General features: G+C 41.2%; 1 protein-coding gene across 2 annotated transcripts in view; it reads right to left on the reverse strand.

The window, feature by feature from the left end:
- ADCY8 (adenylate cyclase 8) overlaps positions 1-21967 on the reverse strand; it is a 269505-nt gene that overhangs the window by 112245 nt on the left and 135293 nt on the right. For both annotated transcript variants that reach the window (XM_037803325.1, XM_037803324.1), the window contains exon 7: positions 15462-15732. In XM_037803325.1, coding sequence (XP_037659253.1) covers positions 15462-15732 — 271 coding nt within the window. The remainder of the gene's footprint in view (positions 1-15461; positions 15733-21967) is intronic.

Below are 21967 nucleotides of genomic sequence, written 5' to 3' on the forward strand. Positions count from 1 at the left end.
CTATTGACTCTGTGTGCCTGCTTCCAAGGAGAGAGAAATTTGGAAGCACATCTCTTCCTTTCATCATCGCTGTCAGGTTAGAGTTGAGAGGAGTCCTTTTCATCAAAACGCCAATGGTTGTGCAGAGAATGCTTTTCTTGTCCAAGCAATTATTTTTATTCCCGGCCGAAGGCAGTAATGCTTAGCGTTTTATGCAGGTAGACAATTCTCAGTGGTCCCTTCTCTGATTATTTGCTCCGTCAGTTACATGGGGCAATGACACGTGCTGCTTGACCAGCCGTCTCCCTGCCAACCCCAGTCACACTGGCAAGGCTGATCTGCTCCGGGGAAGAACATCGACTTAAGAGGCCAAACAAGTTGGAATTAGGAAAGGAAATCATCTGCCTTCGTTTAACCCCCCATACACTGCAAAGCATAAGTGACTTATCTGTGATAATCCTGCCCCTCCGTGAAGAACGGCCCTTAAGATTTGACTGCATTTCACTGTCAGTGGGATGATGCTTCCAGGGCCAGAAACCCATACGCCCATATCTTCACGGTGATTCATCTGCATGCAGGAGTGAGGAAATGTGCAACTTGTCTGATTATTTGCCTGTTTAGAGTCATACTGGAACCAGCTATTTTTAATAGACTATGACTTGCTCTTTTTAAAACTTGCAGCAATCTAGGGTGAGCTTGACTGGGATCACATTTGAAAAACAGCATAAGCTTTCAAATATTATTCCGATCTTCAATTGACCTCCAAGCTGTTAAGACTGTTCTTTCACATAAACAATTTAAGCAACTGGCTAGAGAATAGGAAAAACACATGGAGGATGTGGAAGGAAATGGGAAATGTCATGAGGGCCATGGAATATATATATTCATTTATATAGCTGAATACATATTTTTGAACATATATTTCCTTGTATAATTGAAATATATCTTATATTTCTATACAATCATAAATATGTATAGCTATTTACTTAAGCTGGTGTTTTTATATACTTGGGAGGTCTAGTAAGAGCAGCAGCCCCGGGTAATATCAGAGTGTGAGGCTGAGCTGAGATCCATGCTCTCTCAGGTATTAGGAATTCCTGCCTCACTCACAGGTGCTTAAGATAGATCAGAGTCCAAATGAAACTAGAGGCCCTTCTAAACACATATTTCTGAATGTAGGGCCTCTCTGAGAGTCTGGGGTTTCTGATGAAAATTATTATCAGAGATTCTGGGGATCACTTTGCAAACTTGCTCTGAAGGGGCTGGAAGTCATGGATCCTCAATCTCAACATTTGATTTAAAACCTGAAGAATTTTCTTTGGGAATTTTCTTTGATCTCTGTATCCACTGGAAACCTACATCTCCTACAGGTCCTATCGCTTTGTGGATGGCCATACACTTTGATAATCCTCAATCAGGTCTCATGAGTAAATTCTTCCCAATAATATTTCAGACTGAAAGTGTTCTGTCTAAAAACATTCAGTTTTGTTGAGTCAAAAACATCTTGGCTCTCATGGATCATGGACTCCAGTCTCCAAGCTCCCTTGAAAGCATCCCTGTTTGCATTTTAACTCAGCTTATATCCTTTAAGTGCTGGAGTGCTGGAGGATTCACCTCTCTATTTCATTACTAGATCCTCCTGATTTACTCTTTCCCAAAAGCATGTTCCAAGGAACACAAAAATGGTGGGATGCTTTATTACAGAATGGTTCTCTGAACAAATAAGTTTAGGAAATATGGATCTCTCCCCACTAGAAAAGACACTCTTGAGAGAAGGGACATTGTCTCTTTTGTTTATTCCTTTTCCCCAGTGTCTAGGCCAGTGCTTGGCACTGAGGAGCCACTCAGTACATTTGTTGAATAAAAAGAGATTCTTGTATCTTCCCTCTTATATCTTCTCTGGTATTTCACAGTACACATTACTGAAATAAGGGCATGGATTAAATCTGCAGCAACGACACTTTTAAACTCTGCATTTTCCAAACTTTTTTGACCACAAAACCCCCTTTCTTATCTTTTTTTTATTCTCTTGCCCATTTAATGGGAATCAAAACCTTGCCAGGTAATGTGATGGTGGGGTGTTATTTTCTGAAATTACCATGTATCAGCATGGTTTGATGCATTTGAATGGCTTCACGCACCCCCCCCCCCTCCCCCAGCCCTGGCTGCTTCTCTCCCCTATAAACCAAGTGCTCCAGGCCCATCACACCAATGTTTGCCTGGGTCTCTGTGTTCCAGGCTGTGTCTAGGCTGAGGAAGAGGAGGAGGAGCCTGCCACTTGGATTCTGAGCCGGCTACCTGGAAGCTCTCAGTTCTCTTATCTCTGGCTGGTGCAGGTGTGCTTCCTGGAGCAGCAGAACAAAGTCCTAGAGACCAAACGGAACCTCTTGCAAGACCATAAAACCCCCAGGGCCAACATGGAGCACAAAAAACCCCCTTTTCTTGAATCCCCTATCCACACTCTATGGAACTCCATTTAAGAAACAATGCTCTAAATTTCTTACCTGCTTTTGTTTGCAAATTCCACCCACTGGGCCTGCTACTGACGTCTGAATAAAATCTATCTTCCCCATCCATGTAGCAACCTTCTAAGGTCCAAAGATTTCTTCCCCAGGCAAATGACTTCTATTTCCCTGACTGCTCCACGGGTGACATGGTTTCTGCATATCTCACCAGACTTCCTTGTCTGTCCATTTCCTGAGTACACTACTGCACGGAATCTGACCCATTGCAAATGACAGCCGACATTGTCCTGGAGCTCAGAGGCCTGACACAATCTGAACTATTAAGAATTATTCGGTCCATTGTGTTTTATGCCTTGGAACATGTACCATCCAGGCTGCATGCCCTCCTTCTACTTTTAAAAACCAGTCCAGATATCACCTTCTCCAAGAAGCCTACTCTGAGCCTGCCCTTATCCTTAGCACAGCAATTATCATGATGCTATTGCCTAATTGTGTTTCCAGTCTCCTTGAGGGCAGGCACTGTGCTTTATCCAAAACCAAATCTCCAGCACCTGACACACTTGGTAGGTTCTTAGTGAACATGTGTGGAATGAATGGATGGATGGTTGAGAGGTTGAGTGGCTGTATGAGGAGATTACACCTCGGGCTATCAAAATCTCCTTTATTTTATCCCATTCTCCCCTCAGTAGATTCCAAATTTGGAAAGATTTTGTTTACCAAACTGCATTTATTAAATAAAGGTTACTTTCTTTTCCTACAATTCAATCAAATGCAGGGTTGCTGATCAGCATGGGATAAAAGGCATTGCCATGCCAGTTGATACAGTTCCAGCCAGAGCAAGAGTCTTGAAAGGCAGCCTATGGGTGCATGTCAGTGTGAGACTTTATTTGGCAATAAATGGACCCCCGCTGCAACCTCCCAAGGCTGGCTGCGAGGGCACCAGAGACCGCGAATTGGAAAGTACTAACCAAGAGCCCTTTCTGGGACGTACATTTGAACTAACTTCATGAGCCAGCTTGAAGGGAATCATCAGTGAAAGGACTTCCTCTTTTAGTTCCCTTGGGAGAGTCTTGAGATTCGCCATAGCTAGCTGTGGCTGTGGTCCCACCGTGTGGCCCAGCTGGTTGTTGATTTGGGAAAGATGTAGAGAGGATCGGATATCCAGCAGGCTTAAGGCCTTTCCGTGGGGCCGCGGCCTCCTATCCCGAGGTGAACTATCCCTTCCCAAAGGCTCTGCTGGCTTGCCTTAGGCTGGAGTCTGCACTCAGACACAGGCAGCGCCAACAGCCTCCCCAGTCATTACCCAGGCCACCCGCCCGCTCACCCCTGTGGCAGCACCAGCCTATGCTCCACTCCAAGGCCTTGCTGACTCCATTTCAAGTTAGCTGCCTGCAGGACTTGGGTTGTGGAAAATCAGAGGCATAAGCAGCAGCGTATACAAGAATTTAAATCTCCCCTTCAGTTTCTATCCCATTTCTCAGGTCCTACAACTAGAGGCAAACTTGGGAAGAAAGTGGCAGAAACAAACACCAAACCTGAATACAAACACCCAGGTAGACACATTAGAGCTATTTTTTCTTTACTGTTTGTTAAAACCCTAGTCCAATTCCCAGAAGAAAAGTCACCTTCCTTTTTTTTAATTTTTAAGTTATTTTTGTGTTCTTTGTAAAAAACTGGCTTTATGACAAAACTTAAGAGGGGATCTAGTCCACAATGGTTTGCATGCAGGGCCTGAAGGAGAAAGCATGTAGTGTTTGAAAGAGGCATGATTTTTTTTTTTTTTCCCTCAAATCTGAAGGTGGGGGAGCAGAGATTTCCTTGGATGTGAGACATAATATATTTTTCTGGTAAGAAATCGCTAAGTGGCCTGTGGGTAAAACACTGAGTGGGGAGACCCTTGGAAAAATGTCCACACTTCCCAGAAATTGCCATGTAACAATTTTTCCTCCTTATGGGAAAGAGGTGCCTGTGAATTGGACCATTCTCAAGCAAGACATATTGGTCAAGATTGTGGCAACTTTTACCGTCTGTACTGAGAGAAAATGGATTATGACATCTAAATTATCTGCCTGATATTTTTTTAGTTAGGGATCCTGCTTACTTTTTCTTTTCTGTCTTGGATATTTATGTTGCCATCATCTGTTTTCCCAACAAAGCAAAAGAATATTGAATGAGATTTTACTGTGGGAAGTGGTCTACAGGATTCTGCTATGGGAAGAGGTTATAAATAATTTGCATAACAGGCTCAAATCTTCTGCCCTAGGAAACCAAATAACAAGGATCAGAATGCCCACTCTGTTTGCTGAAGTAGTAGTCCAGAAATGACCAATAAGCCTGAGGTAGGATTTTGGCAACCCTAATCACGAGCAAAGAATGTCAGTCTGGAGCACAGACCATTTAGACAATTGATGCTTCACATCTTTAGGCAGAGATGGAAGTATCCAGATATTATCAAGGTGTTGCATTTGATATGGAATCAAGGACGTATGGAATCCTTTGATTGACCTTTGCAACTCTGTGACCTGAAATTTCAATATCAGAGAATAAAACATTGACATGGGAGAGTCCCCTTGTTCTGGAGGATCTCACAGTTGGCACTTACAGGTTTGCTCTTCATTTGAATCCTACAACCTCACTCTTGCCCTTTCAATCTAATATTGATAAGATGGAGCATTAAGACAGCTTATTCACCTTTGGGTGAATATTCAAGCACGCACTAGGCTGTCTTCCTGGTGCCCTTTGCCTGACATTAAACACCTTGTCCCTTGCTTCAGTCCATCCTACTGGTGGATCAAGACTCGGGCATTGGAACACACTGGCCTTAGTTCTTTTTGGATGAGGTGGGCAAACGGTTGCTGGGGCTAAACGTCCATTCCTACTCCTAACCCTCAATCCATGATTCCAGAACTTTCAGGATAAGAGGACTCAGGGCCCACAGCAGGAATCTCCAATATTCCATACTTTGTCCCTGAGCCCTGCTCCAAGGATTCAAGTCAGTTTAACCCTGGATGAGTAGGGACTGGCACTGATTCTGTCCTGCTTGAGAAGCTTTGCCTGGCTTGACCTATCCTTCTGTTAGCTAATACCAGATTCCTGACTCTGATATTAGCCTATGAGTTCCTCAGAAAGAAGATCCCAATATTAATGTGGGAAATGTGAATGTGCCTGAGTCATTACAACACATGAGTCATTTTTTAATCAAAAAGAGTTGTTAAACTTCTACAGAATCAGCTGAAATGGAGCTTGGCACGTGCATGTAGATGAGGCCACTTTGAAGCCATATAACTTGGGGCGAGTTGTCAATTGAATGTTTGGCTTTTAAAAACTGCATACACAGGAATGTGTGTAACAGATATGCATACCCCAATACTGACCGCATCTCAGGGTGCGGGTGGGGTGGGGGACGGGGTGAGGTAAGGCCTAGGGATGGAGGCAGGATTCCAGATTCATGTGTGACTTGTGACTTGGGGAGAGAGAAGTTGAAACACCAATGGTTTGCTTATAGTGCCACAGGGTAGATGTGAATCAAAGTGTCCCTAGCATTGAAATGACTGGGTCAAAATATATGCTATGGCTAGAGAGGCCAGATTCCACATATCTTTTATTCCCATTGATCAAATGACCTTGGCTGGGCAAGCTGGATAATTTCAACTCAGTAAATGAATAACCAAACATACACCAGGATCTAAGTTACTCAGTTTTATTGTGAACATCAAAGATGTTGCCTTTTCAAAAATAATGCTGTGGGGAAAAAGAAAGCACGTGTGTGTGCGTGTGTGTGTGTGTATGTGCATGTGTGTTTATTTTCCTAACAGAAATTTAGTTGAAAATTGGACTATAAGAATTATCTTTTTTAAGTTTCCAAAATAACTCTTTTCACTTAGAACTATAAAAGAAGTATTATATCTTGAGTTGCTCATAAATTGCTCAAGTTTGTTGTTTCAAGTCTATTGGTATGAATTTTTTTTAGACTCTTATCATACAATTTACTCATCAAATTTAGTTATTGATGATTTCCTTAATTTATTTACAAATGGGGCTAGAAACTATCGACCTTGAAGAATCCTGGCTCTCTTACTTTTCACCAGTTGTGGTAAGACAAAACCGGGGCAGAGCAGAAACCACTCAGGATAGAATCTGTTATGTCTTTGGGACTTTGTGGCTTCCACTTCTGCTTATCTTAACTTTTCCACTGGGATTGTCTAATTCATTTAATTTTTCTGAGCTGTTATTATCCCAATGTCTGTTTCTGAGTTTATCACTTGAGAGTGCTGAAATTACTCCCAAGGTCTATAACACTGAGTGGGTAATACCACATTAGATTTATATCTCACAGTGAGAAGATATCCTTTGGAGTAGTAAAGGGGGTAAGAAGTCAGAGAGGGAAAAGATGCCAAATCTAGTGGTTTACAACCTGGAATTCAAAATCATAATTTGGGGATCCTTGAGATGTGAGAAGACCTTTTAAAAAGTGGTTCACAACTTAGAATTCATAATCATAGTTTGGGGATCCTTGAGATGTGAGAAGACCTTTTAAGAAGTTCAATCAATACTGTTCATCTACCCAATCTAAGCCACTGCAATTCCTTTTTGACACTGGGTGAAGTAAAAATGCAAACATAAATTCCCAAAATGAAGCTAACCAGGCCATCAAACATGTCAAGTATCTTTTCTCTAGGCTAGAATTAAATCCCCTCAGAATGATAAAACTTTTCCTTGTGCAGAGTGGATCACAACACATGTCCAAAATCACTTTAAAAATGGGACTATAAAATCACTCACATCAAATGCAATTTTGTTTGGAAGGAAAATACTTTACATATTTGAATTGCACTGAATCAAAACACAAACAACATCCACGGTGGCAAAAAGATGGGAACAATCCTGTTGTAGCTCAATGAAGAAATTTTACAATGAAGAATCTAGCCCATTCAAACTGGCAAACTTGCACCAAGATTAATATAAAATAAACCCTAGTTCTTTGTTTTCAAATTAAGGACATAGATAAAGAAATCAGAAAACATTTCAGATTTTTGCTCTTTCTCTTCCTACCTACCTTCACATATTTATAATACATTTCTTGGTTAATTATCAGTTCCTCAGACATAATTTTATAACTCCGCAAACAAAACTAGTCAATCTTTGGGTGAACAAAGAGTTCAACTAGTTTGTTCAGAAAAGTTTCAGCTGGTTGTTAGGCATGGGGAATCACAGGCTGCATGTTATTTACTTGGCAACGTAAATGTTCATTTTCAGACCCTCAACACTACGTGATAAACTAAATGACCTCTACTTTGATCTCTTCCACTGTAGTCTACACCAGGAACTTCAGAGAAAGGAAGGATGCTCAGTCAAAGTTAATGGATCAAATTGCCCACTTAATCCACTCAATGCTCCCTGGGAGGTTTCATGTCCACTTGCCCTTCTGAACAGAGTAAAAGACCAGACGCCTCTAATTACTCTCCGGGGCTGACCTCAGCTGCTATCTTCAGAGTCAAGGCTAAGGACAACCTGGGGAATTGTGTTATCAGAAAAAGCTACATTCCTGGAAGAGTGCATATTCATTTCATGGAAACTTCCAAAGCACTCACTATTCCTGACCCAATGGTGGCAGATGTTTTATGCAGCGAACATTAAAACTTAGTAAACCCTGAAAACACACCTCCATCAATAAGGCCAAGACCCTATATTTCAAGTGTTTTTATGAGGAGGAAATTCAGGTCAGGGTTCTCTAAGGTGAAAGAGAAGCGCGTGCGATGGTTCTGAGTGGTAGAAACCCAAGCTGAGATGACGGATCTGCGTTCCCCCTCTTCCTGGGCTCTAGTTCCCTCGTTCTTGGCCTAACTCCTGCTTGCCTGTTGGTCTTAGCTTAAGTGTCACTTACTTGGGAAGGTCTTCCCTGATTATCTTGGATCAATTTCCCCTCCTCTACTGTAATTATAGCACTCTTCCCATGGAGCCTGATGAACTGTTCAGAACACCACTGGATTATGAGCTCCTTGAGGACACAGACCACTTCTTCCTTTCTCCATCCTCAGCAGGTAGCTCAGTGCCTGAGAAATTGTAATTGCTCACTAAGTACTTTGATAAATGACTGGCTGACTAAATGAAAGAATAAGAAAACAAATGAACATCTAGAGATTGGTCGGACTGACTTGCTTAAGTTGAATGACAGAAGTAAAATGAGTTTGAATTTAGAAAGTTCTTTCTCTTGGGGGCATTCATACGCACAATAAAGAAGCCTCCACTTTTGTGTGCAATCCACCCTTTAGGGACAGAAGCAAAGAAAGAAACCAAACCCTAGGGATCAATATGACCTGAGAGGGGCATATAGTATCATGTTAATACTTGAGATTGAACAACACAAAGTGTAATGATGTTTGAGTGTCTGTCTCAGTATAATCAAAACACAATTATCCAGAATGCTGAGAGAGGGGGTTTATATCATTCCCTAATTAACTGATATGTTAACTCACATATTCTTTTTCTTTGCTTTCACTTTTGTTGCTGAATTTGATATTAATGTTGTAAGACAGTTCACTAGGATAACTGTTATCCTACACCAGGATAACTGTAAACAGTGCATGTGACCATAGTTCTCTGGTGAATTATTTATTCTCTAGACTTTGGGTGGTAGCATTCTTAAGTGTAACTCACTGGGATGGCCACGAACTCCCAGGATGGATCTGAGTTATGGAAATTGAATGGCACAATGCCAGAGCTGGAAGGAATTGTCAAGAACGTCCATTCCAGTTCCACTGGACAGAGAAACACCCTGAAGAGGGAATGGTCCAGGCTCTCACAGTAGTAATTGGAAAAGTCGGGGCTATGACTCAGTTCTCCCGAGTTTCCATCCAGGGCCCTTCCTACTATAATATGGGCAAATTTTGGGTCCTGGAGGGACAAAAATCACAAGACTCACAGCCCACTGGACTACCCAGCTTACTGTGAGGAACTTGGGGAGTCAGCATCAGGTCAACAAGAGTGTTTTGATCAGGAAGGTCATCAGAAGAGAGTGCTTTCTTTTCTTCCAATGGATGGAGAGCACAGGGTCTAAGAAGAGTCCCAGCTAGTGTTGGGGAAGATAAAGTGACCTACATATGGCCTTATAGCTCCCTTGGCCCCTCAGTCAGCACCACTCCATCCACACTCACTATAGCAAGTGGAACTAAATCAAATGGTTGCATGTTTGTTTGTTTTACCACTAGGAAGACATGAAAGATTCCCCAAGCTTTGTCTTTTTTTTTTTTTTTTTTTTCATATAAACCATTATCACACAGGACACTCAGAGGATGAGATACTACCTGGTCAGATAAGACTTTCAAAATTTAACTGGAGGAGAACCTAGTCATTTCCTGGAGTTGTCACAGAAGATTTCTAAATACCCCTGGTTAGCAATGACTTCATGATCAGAGGGCATATACACCCACATGCACAAACACACAACCTTTTGAGGCTGACTTGAAAACAAAGTAGAAGGTAGAAACCTGGCATATGTGTTTCATCCATAGAGGGGTGGCAGTATGGCCTAATGAAAAGAATGCTGCTTGTGGAATCAGACATAATTAGGTTTTAACTCCAGCTCTGTTATTTAGTGGCTACATATCTTTAAGGGAATTGATCAGTCACTGTGGATCCCAATGTTCTCATTTATATAACAGGCACATCAAACTTACTCTGTAAGGTTGGTGTGAAAATTAAAAGGGAAGAATGTATGTGTCTCTCCCAACATGGTACTTGGCACAAAGCTCTTTATTTCTGTTTGGGTTAGTGACACTGGTTATTTATCTATATTCCAGGCCATGATGCACATTTGCTTTTCATTCAATGCCTGGAAAATAGAAATTCCATCTATGTTTGCATATCTCATAGTGCACATATTAACCTCATGATAACAATAATGACCAAAGTCAGTCTATTGTGTAGAAATGGCTAAACTACACAGTGCAGTTCCCAAATGTACTTTACTCTTTATGGCCATGTGATTCTTTTTAAAGACCAGTGAATGGGGAAGGGATGGATTGGAATGATGCTGATTTCACAATATAAGAGGGACAGATCTCAGGCTCTGAAAAGGGGCCTTATTTCTAAAACAGTAGCTCCACCCCTCTTGGCATACTACTTGTCATAAAAATCCAGTTAAAGTTATTAATATCCTTCACAAGTCAAATTTTATAGCTACATAAAAGCTTCACCCTTTGGGATCTTCTTTTAAATCATTAGTCTACGATGCAGTTTGTCTGACAAGTCCATTCTTGCTCGTGACCATTCATTCTCCATTGAGAAGCCAAAGTGATCTTTTAAAAATCTAAATCAGATCATGTCACTGCCCTGCTTAAATCTTCTCCATCACTTCCCTTGGAATAAAATTCCAAACCAACATGCTTTGCTGGACCAAGCTCCTGTCTCTTTCTTTAGTTGATCTCTTGCCTCCCTTTTACCTGCTTACCATCCTCTAGAGCCTGTGGCTCATTTTGCAATTCCTCTAATACCCTAAACTTTTTTCCACCTCATCCCCTTTAAACTGGCTTTTCCCTCTGCCTAGAATGCAGAGTCCGTCTGACATTCCTACCTGCAGTAACTATCTTCCCCTTAGACATCTATCTCTATATTTCTTTCATAGCAATTGTGATATGTTTTAGTTAATTGTTAAGTATTCCCCACTTCCTTAAAATGTAAGGTCCTTGAGGATAGGGGCCAAACCTGTCTTTTCATTTCTGGATCCCCATCATTGAGAACACCAAGTGCCGATTAAATAACTGAACAATTAATCAAGCCCAGATAAGGATTTGGCCATAGCACCTAACCAGAAGAGAAATACACAGTTTTTAACACTGAGACTCTTTTCTTAAGTCTTCTTCATCCTAAATTTTATTATTCTGAGCGATTCAATGACCATTTAGATGACAAATTCAACAACCTAGCCTTGAAATTCCTGGACACCTTCCCCCAAATGTGAAATTTTTCACTTTTGGTCTACTTCAACTACCTACCTCTACTTTTGTATTCTTAAATACCTATAGTCTACCTCATGACGATAAATGTTTCGCCTCCTAGTTTTCTTACTCTCACCCTGCAGAGGCTCGGGGTGTGGGAAGCTTCACTGGAAACTAAACCAGGGATCAGGGAGCCGAGACACCATCTCAGTGGGCAGAGCTCTGTACATGCTAGGAGTTGGGGACAAAAGCAGAAGCACTCAGGATGTCCACGGCAACTGGATCCCAGCATCCTGGCTAGATCAAACCAGCGATTTTATCCCAAAGGGATACGGCTATAAGGGCAGGGAAGATATTGCACATCAAAACCAAGGGAATAACATCAGATATGAACAGAGGCTCGGAGGTTTCGCATAAGGAGCCAGAAATCATTCTTAGTGACCTCTCTTTCTCCTCCAAGCTATTGAGAGACTCCTGAACTGGGCAGAGTGGATGAGGACAGGGATGGAGTTGGGTTTCTTTTTGGAAACCCAGAGCCCTGTCTCATCAACTATGAAAACTTGGCTTCTGAATTCACTAAATCTTCCTGTTGCCAATGTCGTTCTCCAGTTCCATTCCAACAGGCAGTTTTCAGTCTTCATCTCACTGGACCTCTTGGCTCTGTTTGACTTTGCTGATCACTAAGGAGTGAAACACTCCACTCCCTTTGCTTCCGTGATGTCACATTCCCTTTTCCCCTCTGAACACCTGGCTGGTTCTCTATCTCTGTCATGGATTCTTTACTTTCTTTTACCTTCCATCTGGTATTAGTGAAAGTTTGCCCTGTTCCCTCCTATTTATTTATTTTTATTTTATTTTACATATTCCCTTGTTTACTCTCAAGATTTCAACTAGCTCTGAAATCTGGATGAGAACCAGATCCATATCCCTTGCACAGTTCTGTAATGCCTGAGCTTCAGAAGTGTGTGTTCAACAGCCTCTGGATATCTCTCCTGGGAACTCTCACAGGCACGTAAACTCAACATGTCCCAAATTGAATTCCTAGTGCTCTCTGCCCAATCTCTTTCCATTCCAATATTGCTGGTTTCAGCTGGCAGGTCTATCCTCCACCCAATCACCCAAGCAAGAAACCTGCAAGTCACCCTTGCAGCCACATCTACATTTCATTCATTCATTCATTCAACAAACTTTGATCAAGCCCTGTTATTTGCCATGTACTATTCTAATTACAGATTAAACAGTAATAAGTCAAAGAGACATAGTCCCTGTCTTCATGAAGCATATGAACTCCTGGCTGACCTTACCTCTGAAGTATTTATTTCCTCTGCACTTCCTTCTTCTTTAGTACTACCAATAGTTGGCATGAAATAGATGCTCAATTACTCTTTATCAAATAAATGAATAAATGAGAATGTCACTATCTGAACATCTGCTGTCTAAATACTACAGAATATGACACAGCATACCAATGTCATTACAAATAATTCTAAACACACATTATGAATGAATAGAAGCCAAAACATCTGGCCAATTTATTGGGAAAATCCCCAATGAAGCATTAGTATGTTTTATCTGTGTTATGCAAATGCTCAGATGTGCTTTCCGTGGAATTGCCTGGGTATTTTGGCACAGTGCAGGCTCAACCAGACCAGTCATGATCTCTTTCAGGGACAGATTATGTCTCTGTATTGCACACATGGCTCACTGACTCCGAGAGTTAAGCATAAGTACACACTCCGAATGCTTGTGACTGATTTAATTGGTGCCGTCATTTACAAAATGTTATTAGCACCACTTTGTTATTTATGAATATCAGCACACATTCACTGGCTTTTAAGTAGAAGACCTCAAAATGAATTGAGATTTTCATGCTGAAGATGCCACAGATGGGTTACAGCCAGACAAAATTCAGGCATCATAAGAAATACACAGTATGGTTAGCCACCAAGGATAATAATCTTTGACTAACAATGACATCTTTTATAATAACTGTTTAAGGACACCAGCAAATATCTTTAGCAGATCACAAAGAAATATTTTAACTTAAATATTTCCAAACAATTTTACTGCATCAGTCAACCATGGAATAAAACCAAGCATCTCTACCTCTCTCTTCTTGGTTCTCAATTATTGGTAGCAAGGTCAGGTAAGACTGAGATTAGAACAATAAGTAATTATCCCAATTGACACAATCAGCTTAAGTGGAAAGAGTTTTCTAAACAGACAAGCAACAAAACAAAACAAAACAAAAACAAAAAACCAAGAGAGAATTTTATGCATAGTTATTCAGGTCTTTAGGATAAGGCACGAATCTCCTCTCGAAAAAAAACAGGATTTAGGCTCGAGCTATCAATAGGCAGAGGAAGCAGAGAGACAGAGCTCTGTTAGCTGGCCATGCACCCACTTGAGAAAATATCTGCGATCGCTTTCTGACATAATAACAAGTTGTGCCATACACTCCAATTCAGGGATAGCAAGAAGACTAGGATTGGAATCAGTGATGACTTACGTGGATATAGTAATTTTGGGGAAATTAAACAGTCACAAAAGATTAGTAAAGACTTAAGGATTAGCTCTTGCAAGGCATGTGGGCTAGGTTCAGCCTGCAGCTTTTCCCAGTGGGGTCTTGCCCATGCATTGTTCCATGACTCCTTCATACCGAGCTGGGAGGAAACCAAAATTAGCCAGAGCGCCCCATCAATCTTCCAAAATGCAGCAGAAAGATGGGAGATTGTCTGACATTTTAACCTCTTCCATTTTAAATATTTTTAAGCGACAGATTTTTCTTTCATCTACAAGTTAATGAGAAAGGTTCAGGGCCATGAATTTAAAAACTTTAACCCATATATGTCTTCATAAAGCAACCAGACATTATTGGTTTGCTCTATTTACTTCTTTTTTTATTAGAGAAGTTATGGGTTTACAGAACAATCATGCATAAAATACAGGATTCCCATATTCCACCCTATTATTAACACCTTGCGTTGGTGTGGTACACTTGTTACAACTGATGAAAGCACATTTTTATAATTGTGCTACTAACTACAGTCCATAGTTTAACTTAGGGCTCACTGTTTGTGTAGTACAGTTTCATGAATTCTGTACTCTCAGCTTCTGCTTGGATTGGGAGGATGTCAGAAGCTGTTTGTCAGATAACTCTTATATATAGGCTTTTTTTTAAAAAAAAAAGTTTGTTTCCTTAGAAAGTACAGTGGAGACACACCATTAAACTTTACATTAATTCAACCATAAGTGCTTGACCTTAATGGTTTGATGAAAGGAAAAATCCATACACAAGTGGGTAATTTTTGCCCCCTTGCCCCCCAAACACCCATGCTCTGAGGGAGCATTGTGGGATGGAAGGGTCCTCCTTATCTGCCCTGGTCCCCCCCAGTGCCTTTCAGAGTTGGGGGGCCTCATTGGGTTTAGTGTGATTCTAGTATTGGAAGAAACAATTTAAAAAGTAATTTTAAAATTAAAATAATTGATTTAAAAATTTAAAAATGTTAAAAAATAATTGATAATTGGTGATTTGCACTTCATATGCAACCCTGCCCCTCATATAAGATGCAAGTCCACTCTTAATCAGAATGGAATTGTGTAGGTGGCATGACTCTTGAGCCTCCTTAACCAGCTTTTCTATGCCCAAGTTAACATCTGGGCTCTTGAAGCCCAGAGGGCAACTCAGCACTGCCAGCTGGCCAACTACATAAAAAGAGGTTTTCTCATGGACTTGACTGTCCCCTTTTGTTGCTAGTTTAGTAACATAAGGTTTATCTTTCCCAATCTGAATGAATTTTTTTTTTTTTTTGTAAAATTGCAATGCAGCTTTGCATGACATTCATTTTTAGCTGTATCAAAAAAAAAATAAAGGAGGAGGGGGTGCCAGGGACCCTCTGGTATTTCCTGAAACTGCATACATGGGTTAATTCTGCCTGAGGAGATACTTTTAAATCATTTGCCCTTATGGTGCTCAGCAGAGAAAAGATCAAAGAGGAATGGGTTTTCTCTGAGGGACGGGAGACGAGCCGAGCTCCAGCGTGCATTTGCAGCTAACCAGAAGCAGGAAGCATGCACTTACATTTTGTTTCCCCACTATGTTATCGAAGGGCAGCTCAGGGCTCCAGGATCCTTCTGTGAAGGTTGCCCCACTGTTTCTCCTGTCCGAGGAGCTCACAGACTCCTTGACGATGTCTTCAGGCAAGGACAGCAGGCTCTCCTCGGGCTGCTTAATTAAGTAGGTCTCTATGTTATGTTTCCTCAAGAATTCATTCCTCTCTTTACCGTGGCCCTCTTCCACACTGTAGTCCCCGCTGAGACAGTCCAGTGTGGCTTTGGAAATGTGAATCCTCCTGTGTGGACAAAGCAGAGGTCATTAGGCTTTCCTGATGCTTCCCACAAAGGCCATCGCTGATTTCGGTCCCGGGCAAAGCCAGTATCAGCAGAGTACACGGGATGCTGTTAGGACACGTCCGTGAGGACAATACTTGTCCCCTGAAAAAGAAGAAAGAATAAAAGAAAACAGAAGTTTCCAGTGTAAATCAGTGAGAAAGGCATCAGTGACTTCACCCCATGAAGCCCTGTAGCCTCTGATAGAATACAGTCCCAGCTGAGCTACACCCAAGAGCTTCTCATGGATTTTCTTACGGCTGTCAGCCAGATCCCAGCAACCTTTAAGAATTGGTGATTTTTTAGTGGTATTGATTTATACTGGAAATGTAAGTTCCATAAATGTTTCTGAACCCCGAAGGCAATTAGTGTCCAATTTGTCACGCAACAACAGATCTCCCATTGTCTCAGAACTATTATTTTCCCTTGTTCCTGTCATTTCACGTTTCATATATTTGTACCTTGTTTCTCCAACTTGTCTATAGTTTTCTTAAGAACAAGGGCAGATGTTACAAACAGGGCTACAATTTAGGATGTTCTGGGCAAACCACTATAAGATACTATTTCCCCTGTACCCCGCATAGGGCAAAGAGCAGAGAAGAAAGCTGTGGGTGCAAGCAGGCTGCGCACACTCACAAGCTGAGTGACTCCTTCCTGCACAGTCACCCATCACCGTAGCCCATGATTCAAATTTCTTTACTAGCAAAATAACAAACTCTAGGGTCAAGGACCTTTACGGTCAAACGTGAATCTCAGAAACTGCAAATGGTAAATTGTTCTGGGGAAGAGCTTTTCTGTCCTCACAATTGCCCAACTCAGTCAGAGCACTTACTGTGCTGTGCTGTAGGTCAGGTTGACTAGAGTGGGGTAAAGAGAATGGGCTCTGTTGCCAGAGAGCCTGGATTCAAATTCCACCTCTACCAATTGCTGGCTGAGAGATCTTGGGCAAATCACTTCCCCTTCCTATGAGTTGTTTTTTTCACCCATACAATGGGAATAATAACAGTCCCTATCTCTTAGGGTCATTGTAAAGATTAAATTAGTTAATTCATGTAAAGTATTCAAAATAGTGCATGGTACACTGTACCTACAATAAAAGAAAATGCTTAAATTCTTAGGAGTATTTTTAAAAATGTCATTGCGATCGCTTAACTGTTGTTAACTACTGCCTCCTCAAGGCTCATGGGTACCCTGTAACTTCCAAACAGGGTCACCAAATACTCGACTCTCTGGGTCCGAAACTTCCAGGCTCATTTTCTGACACTCCTGCAGTCTCTGCTCTCTTCAGCTATTCAAGTAAGTGGCATTTCTCCAAATTCAACGTGCGATTTCACGCCTACTCACCTTACAACAAGGCCTCCCGTTGGCCTAGAACATGCACCCCCGGTTTTCTACACCAGATTCAGTGTAAGTCCTTCCCCTAGGTCGACTTCAGTGCTTCTTTGAATGAATGAACAAAGTAACTTCTCAATTTATTTTGACTTTTGTGACTCTAGAAACAATACATCCAAGGAAATTACCAAGTTTCTTTTTCTAAAGCAATATTTGCAATTGCATTGCACTTTCAGTACTGCTTCTGCTTCCTGCTCTCACCCTGTAACTTATCCTGCTAAATTCCTGCTTACAGAGAGAATAATTCACTGCAAAGGATATGTAAAGAGACAGAAAATACAGACAATGCATTTTGGATCATATAAGGCACATTCCCCCTGTTTTCCAAATAATTATCTTTATCATTGATTTCTAGGTGCAAGATGTTAAAAATAAAAGCCTGTGAAAGATGTCTGAGCTCTCTTGAGAGACGTGCTGAATAAGTTCAAAATATTCACATGATGAATTTTCTTAGTGCATATGGAACTCAGTAGTGTGGGTCTGGGAGATTTACTCAGTCCCTTGACCTTCCATGAAAGACATCCCAACCTTCTTTCTCAGCTAAAGCTTACAGCTCAGTGCTAGAAAACTGATTTTTTTCCCACCCCCCAGGCCAAAACAAAACTCCTTGAAAGGTTTTGTAAAGCCCAATGGCTGATTTTCTTTTAAAATAATTAAGTTAAATACCAACCCAGTTTGGCATTTTCTCTGGATTCTGCATTTCATTATTCTGCTGTCAGTGCAGGAGGACTAATATCTGCATATACTAAATCAACATTATGTTTTCAGCAGCAAATGCTACTTCACCTTCACTTATTACTGATTCTTCTGCTAAGGTTATAATCAATATACACCTAAATGTCTTAATGGAAACAGGTTTCAGATGCTCTATCTCATCCTTGCTACTAACTTGCGCTCTGGAGGAAAGCGTTTGCAGGTGAGTCTCTGATGTTTACATCCACCCTAAGGAAATGAGTCAATTCTCAGGCAATAGTCTCATATATCCAGTGTCAGGTAAACCTGACATTTTCTGGCATTTATAAATGCCAGGATAGAATAATAATGATGGTAGTAAATAAGATCTAACAACTGTGTAACACTTATTTGGCCTAAATGTTATCTTGTAGCCAAAGACATTGTCATATGCTTGACTCCATGCCTGATCTCACATAATTCCATCTTTCCAATAACCCTGAATGGTAGGCATTACTGTTTCTCATTTTGCAGTTGGTGAAACTGGCCCAGAGGCAATGAATAAGTAACTGGAGCAGAGTCAACGCCAGCAGTAAGTGGCAGTGCTGGACTGAGAGGAGGATTTCTGCTCCAGAGTCCTTCCAAGTCCCCATAGCTGCATCATGTAGTAATTACTACAACCACAGCCTGAGCCTGGGGCAGAGGACTCTGCATGCATCATCTCATCTAACAAAAGCTCTAAGACAGTGGTTCTCAAAGTGAGGCCCCGAGGCCAATAGCTTCCACGGCCCCTGGGAACCTGTTAGAAAGGCAGCTTCTTGGGCCTCACCCCAGACCTATGGTATCAGAAACTCCGAGGGGGATCCATTAATCTGTGTTTCACCAAGACCTTGGGGTGATTCAGATGCATGCTGAAGTCTGTGAGCTGCTGCTTTGGGAACCTGAGCCTCAGAGAGGTTAAAGAAGTGGTTTGAGGCCACAAAGCTGGTGTCTCTGGCACTGCCCGGATTTTAATCTGGTTCTGCATGACCCTCGTGGCCAGGTGCTCACCCACTACACCACTGAGGCATGTGCCTCCCTCTCTCCCTCTCTCCCTCCCCTTCTTCCTATGTTCTATTAACCATGATAAGCTCAGGGGTCAGAGTGAGGGCTGGGAGATTCATAATAAAGGGCAACCCTGAGCAAAGTGAACTGATAAATTAACAATGGAAGACCATGATGTGCAGGTAGTTTTAATTAATGATTAATTAATAATTTTTATTAACAATCAATAAACAATTGTTAATAATTACTAAATAATTAATAATTGTGCATATGTAGTTATTTAATTTCTCTGAACCTCAGTTTCCTCATTAAACAATTAAACTGGTATTTACTACATGGGGTGCTGTAAGATCAAATGGTATAGTGTATTAATGGCATTTAACAGATTGCTTAGTGCACAGTAGGTAGTGAATGCACATTTAGAATCAGGGACAACTCTTTCATGGAAAGGAAAAGGAAGTCGAGTTTATCTCCATATATATTATTTGATAAGAGGAAATAACCAGACATTTAAAAAGCAGAAAAACACAAACCAAAACAATCACAAACCATGGAGGATTTGGAGATATGTTTTAGCATTACTGAATTTCTATTCATGTGCTTATCAGATGCTTAAGCAGAACTGGATATTGTATAAAAGACAGACTAAGTACTTTATAGGCACTACTTCATTTAGGACCAACATTGTGAGGTTGACAGGGTTGTCAGCTCAATTTTACAATGAAGGAACCAGGCAGGGAGATTAAGGTGCTTGCCCCACTTTTCATAAGTGGTAAGTGATTGCGCTGGTTAATTTCATATGTTAACTTGGCTGGGTTATGGTGTCCAGTTGTTTGATTAAGCAAGCACTGGCCTATTTGTTCCTGTGAGGGTATTTCATAGATGGGATTTGCATCTGTATTCTGTTGATTGCTGCTACAATCAGTTGGTTGCATCTACAATATAGAAAGGAGATTGCCTTTAGCAATGTAGGGAATCTCCCCATCCAATCAGTTGGAGGTCTTAAAAGCAAGACCTGAGGTTTCAGAGGTCAGAAGAAGAATTTTTGCCTCAACTTCAGAATTGACTCTTACCAGAATTTCCAGCCAGACAGCTGAACCTGGGGAATTTAGACTAAGGACTTTTAACATCACCATCATTGCAGATTCCAGCTTGTGTCATGCCCTATAGAATTGGGACTTGCTAGCCCCCATGGTCATATGAGCAAATAACTTAAAACTCATAATGTGTGTGTATGTGTATGTATATGTATATATAGTATGTGTGTGTATATATATAGTGTGTATGTGTGTGTATAAGTATATATGTATATATAGATGGGGATATTGTGTATGTGTATATATATAGTGTGTGTTTACATATTGTGTGTGTATGTGTGTGTAGAGTGTGTATATATAGTCTGTGTGTTTATATATATATATAGTGTGTGTGTATATAGTGTGTGTTTACATATATATAGTGTGTGTGTATGTGTGTGTATATATAGTGTGTGAGTGTGTGTGTGTATTCTGTGTGTTTCTCTGGAGAACCCTGACCAATACAGCGGTGACCCCATGGATCAGATTCACGTCTCACGATTTAAACTCAGCCATTCTTCTGTTTCTTAATGTGCTAAGAGCATTGGCTATGCTGGGTTGCAGATGTCAAAGCAGTATCTCACACGCCCTCAAAGCTATGCTGTATGGTTTGCACAGGGAATCTGTTGTGTTTAGGGGTAATTCCCCATTCAGCTACACTTTTAAGACACAGGCCTGGAAACACAGATGGACCTGCATTCTGGCTTGCTCAGATTCAGCAGATGGCTACTTCTAGAAAAATCCTAAACAATTTAAGGACATAAGAAACCGAGGTGAGGCAAATCAGGCTTATGTTAGCTCTAAACTTGCATGACAAGCCGTGACGACACTCTTCAGACAATGAAGTGAGGGACCCTCATAAGAATGGATCTACAGGGGAACATGACTGCACAGTTCACAATGTGCCTCATGCCCATTGCCCCCGATAATCCTCAGAGGGAACCTGTGAAGTGGGCTGTGCCCACTTGGCAGGTGAGAAAACAAGTCTCATGGAGGAGGGGCTGCATTCACAAGTTATCATGTCATAAGTGTTACCATCGCTCTTTTTGAAGTGAGGAAATTGAGACTCAAAAGTTAAGTAGCAGCCTGAGATCACGCAGATACAGCTAAGAAAGCCACAATTAGCACTGAGTTTATATGCCAGGTACTGTACATGCTTGATATAATGTGCTAAAGATAACACGGCTTAGTAGAGGGCAGACTGAAACCCTAGTTTCTCTGATACCACCTCCTGTGGTCCTTTTGGCATGATATCATATTACTTGATGCTGAATATAACTGGCAAAGGATGATACTCCAAAGGCAGGTCTGGGAGGTGGAGAGAATATGTGTGAGTGCTCTCTCTGCCTGCCTGCCTATCATCTTTCCATCTTTGCTTCTTTCTCTCCTTCCTTCTTTTCTCTTTCTCTCCCTCCTTCCTCTTTTCCTTCCTTCCTTTCTTTTCTTCTCCCTCCTTCCTTTCTTCCGTCCTTCCCTTCAACATCTCTCAGGGAGAGAAGCTAAATTCACCAGCTGACACGTATCTGAGATCTTGCTAAGACCAATCTATGTAAACAGAATCTTTTTTTGAAAAAATTTTATTGTGATACCATATATATAACACAGAAATTAGTAAAGAGACTTTTAATACCACTTTTCATAGTTCAATTAACTTTTCTAGGCCCCTGGAATCTTGGGGGATTCTATACACACTGGTCTTGCCAGCCAAATTTGGAGAGCTGAATTTTCAAGGAAGGGTGAAGGAGGGTCCTCAATTTTCTGAGTTGAGTCCAAAATCCTATAGAAGGTCAGTAGGTCTCAACCCTGGCTGCCCATTACTATTGCTTTAAGAATGCGTATATGTGTGTGTGTGCATGCTCGCACGTGCCTAAAGCACAGATTGTGCTTTAATTGAGCTGGCATGGGTCTGGGAACCAGCAATTTTTATATACTCCCCTGGTGAATCCAATGTGCATTCCAATCTAAAAACCAATGCTATGATAAACTGGGACCAGAAGACCAGGTTGATGTTCCA

This window comes from Choloepus didactylus, chromosome 14 (genome assembly GCF_015220235.1).
Source record: "Choloepus didactylus isolate mChoDid1 chromosome 14, mChoDid1.pri, whole genome shotgun sequence".
NCBI classification, from domain to species: Eukaryota; Metazoa; Chordata; class Mammalia; order Pilosa; family Megalonychidae; genus Choloepus; species Choloepus didactylus.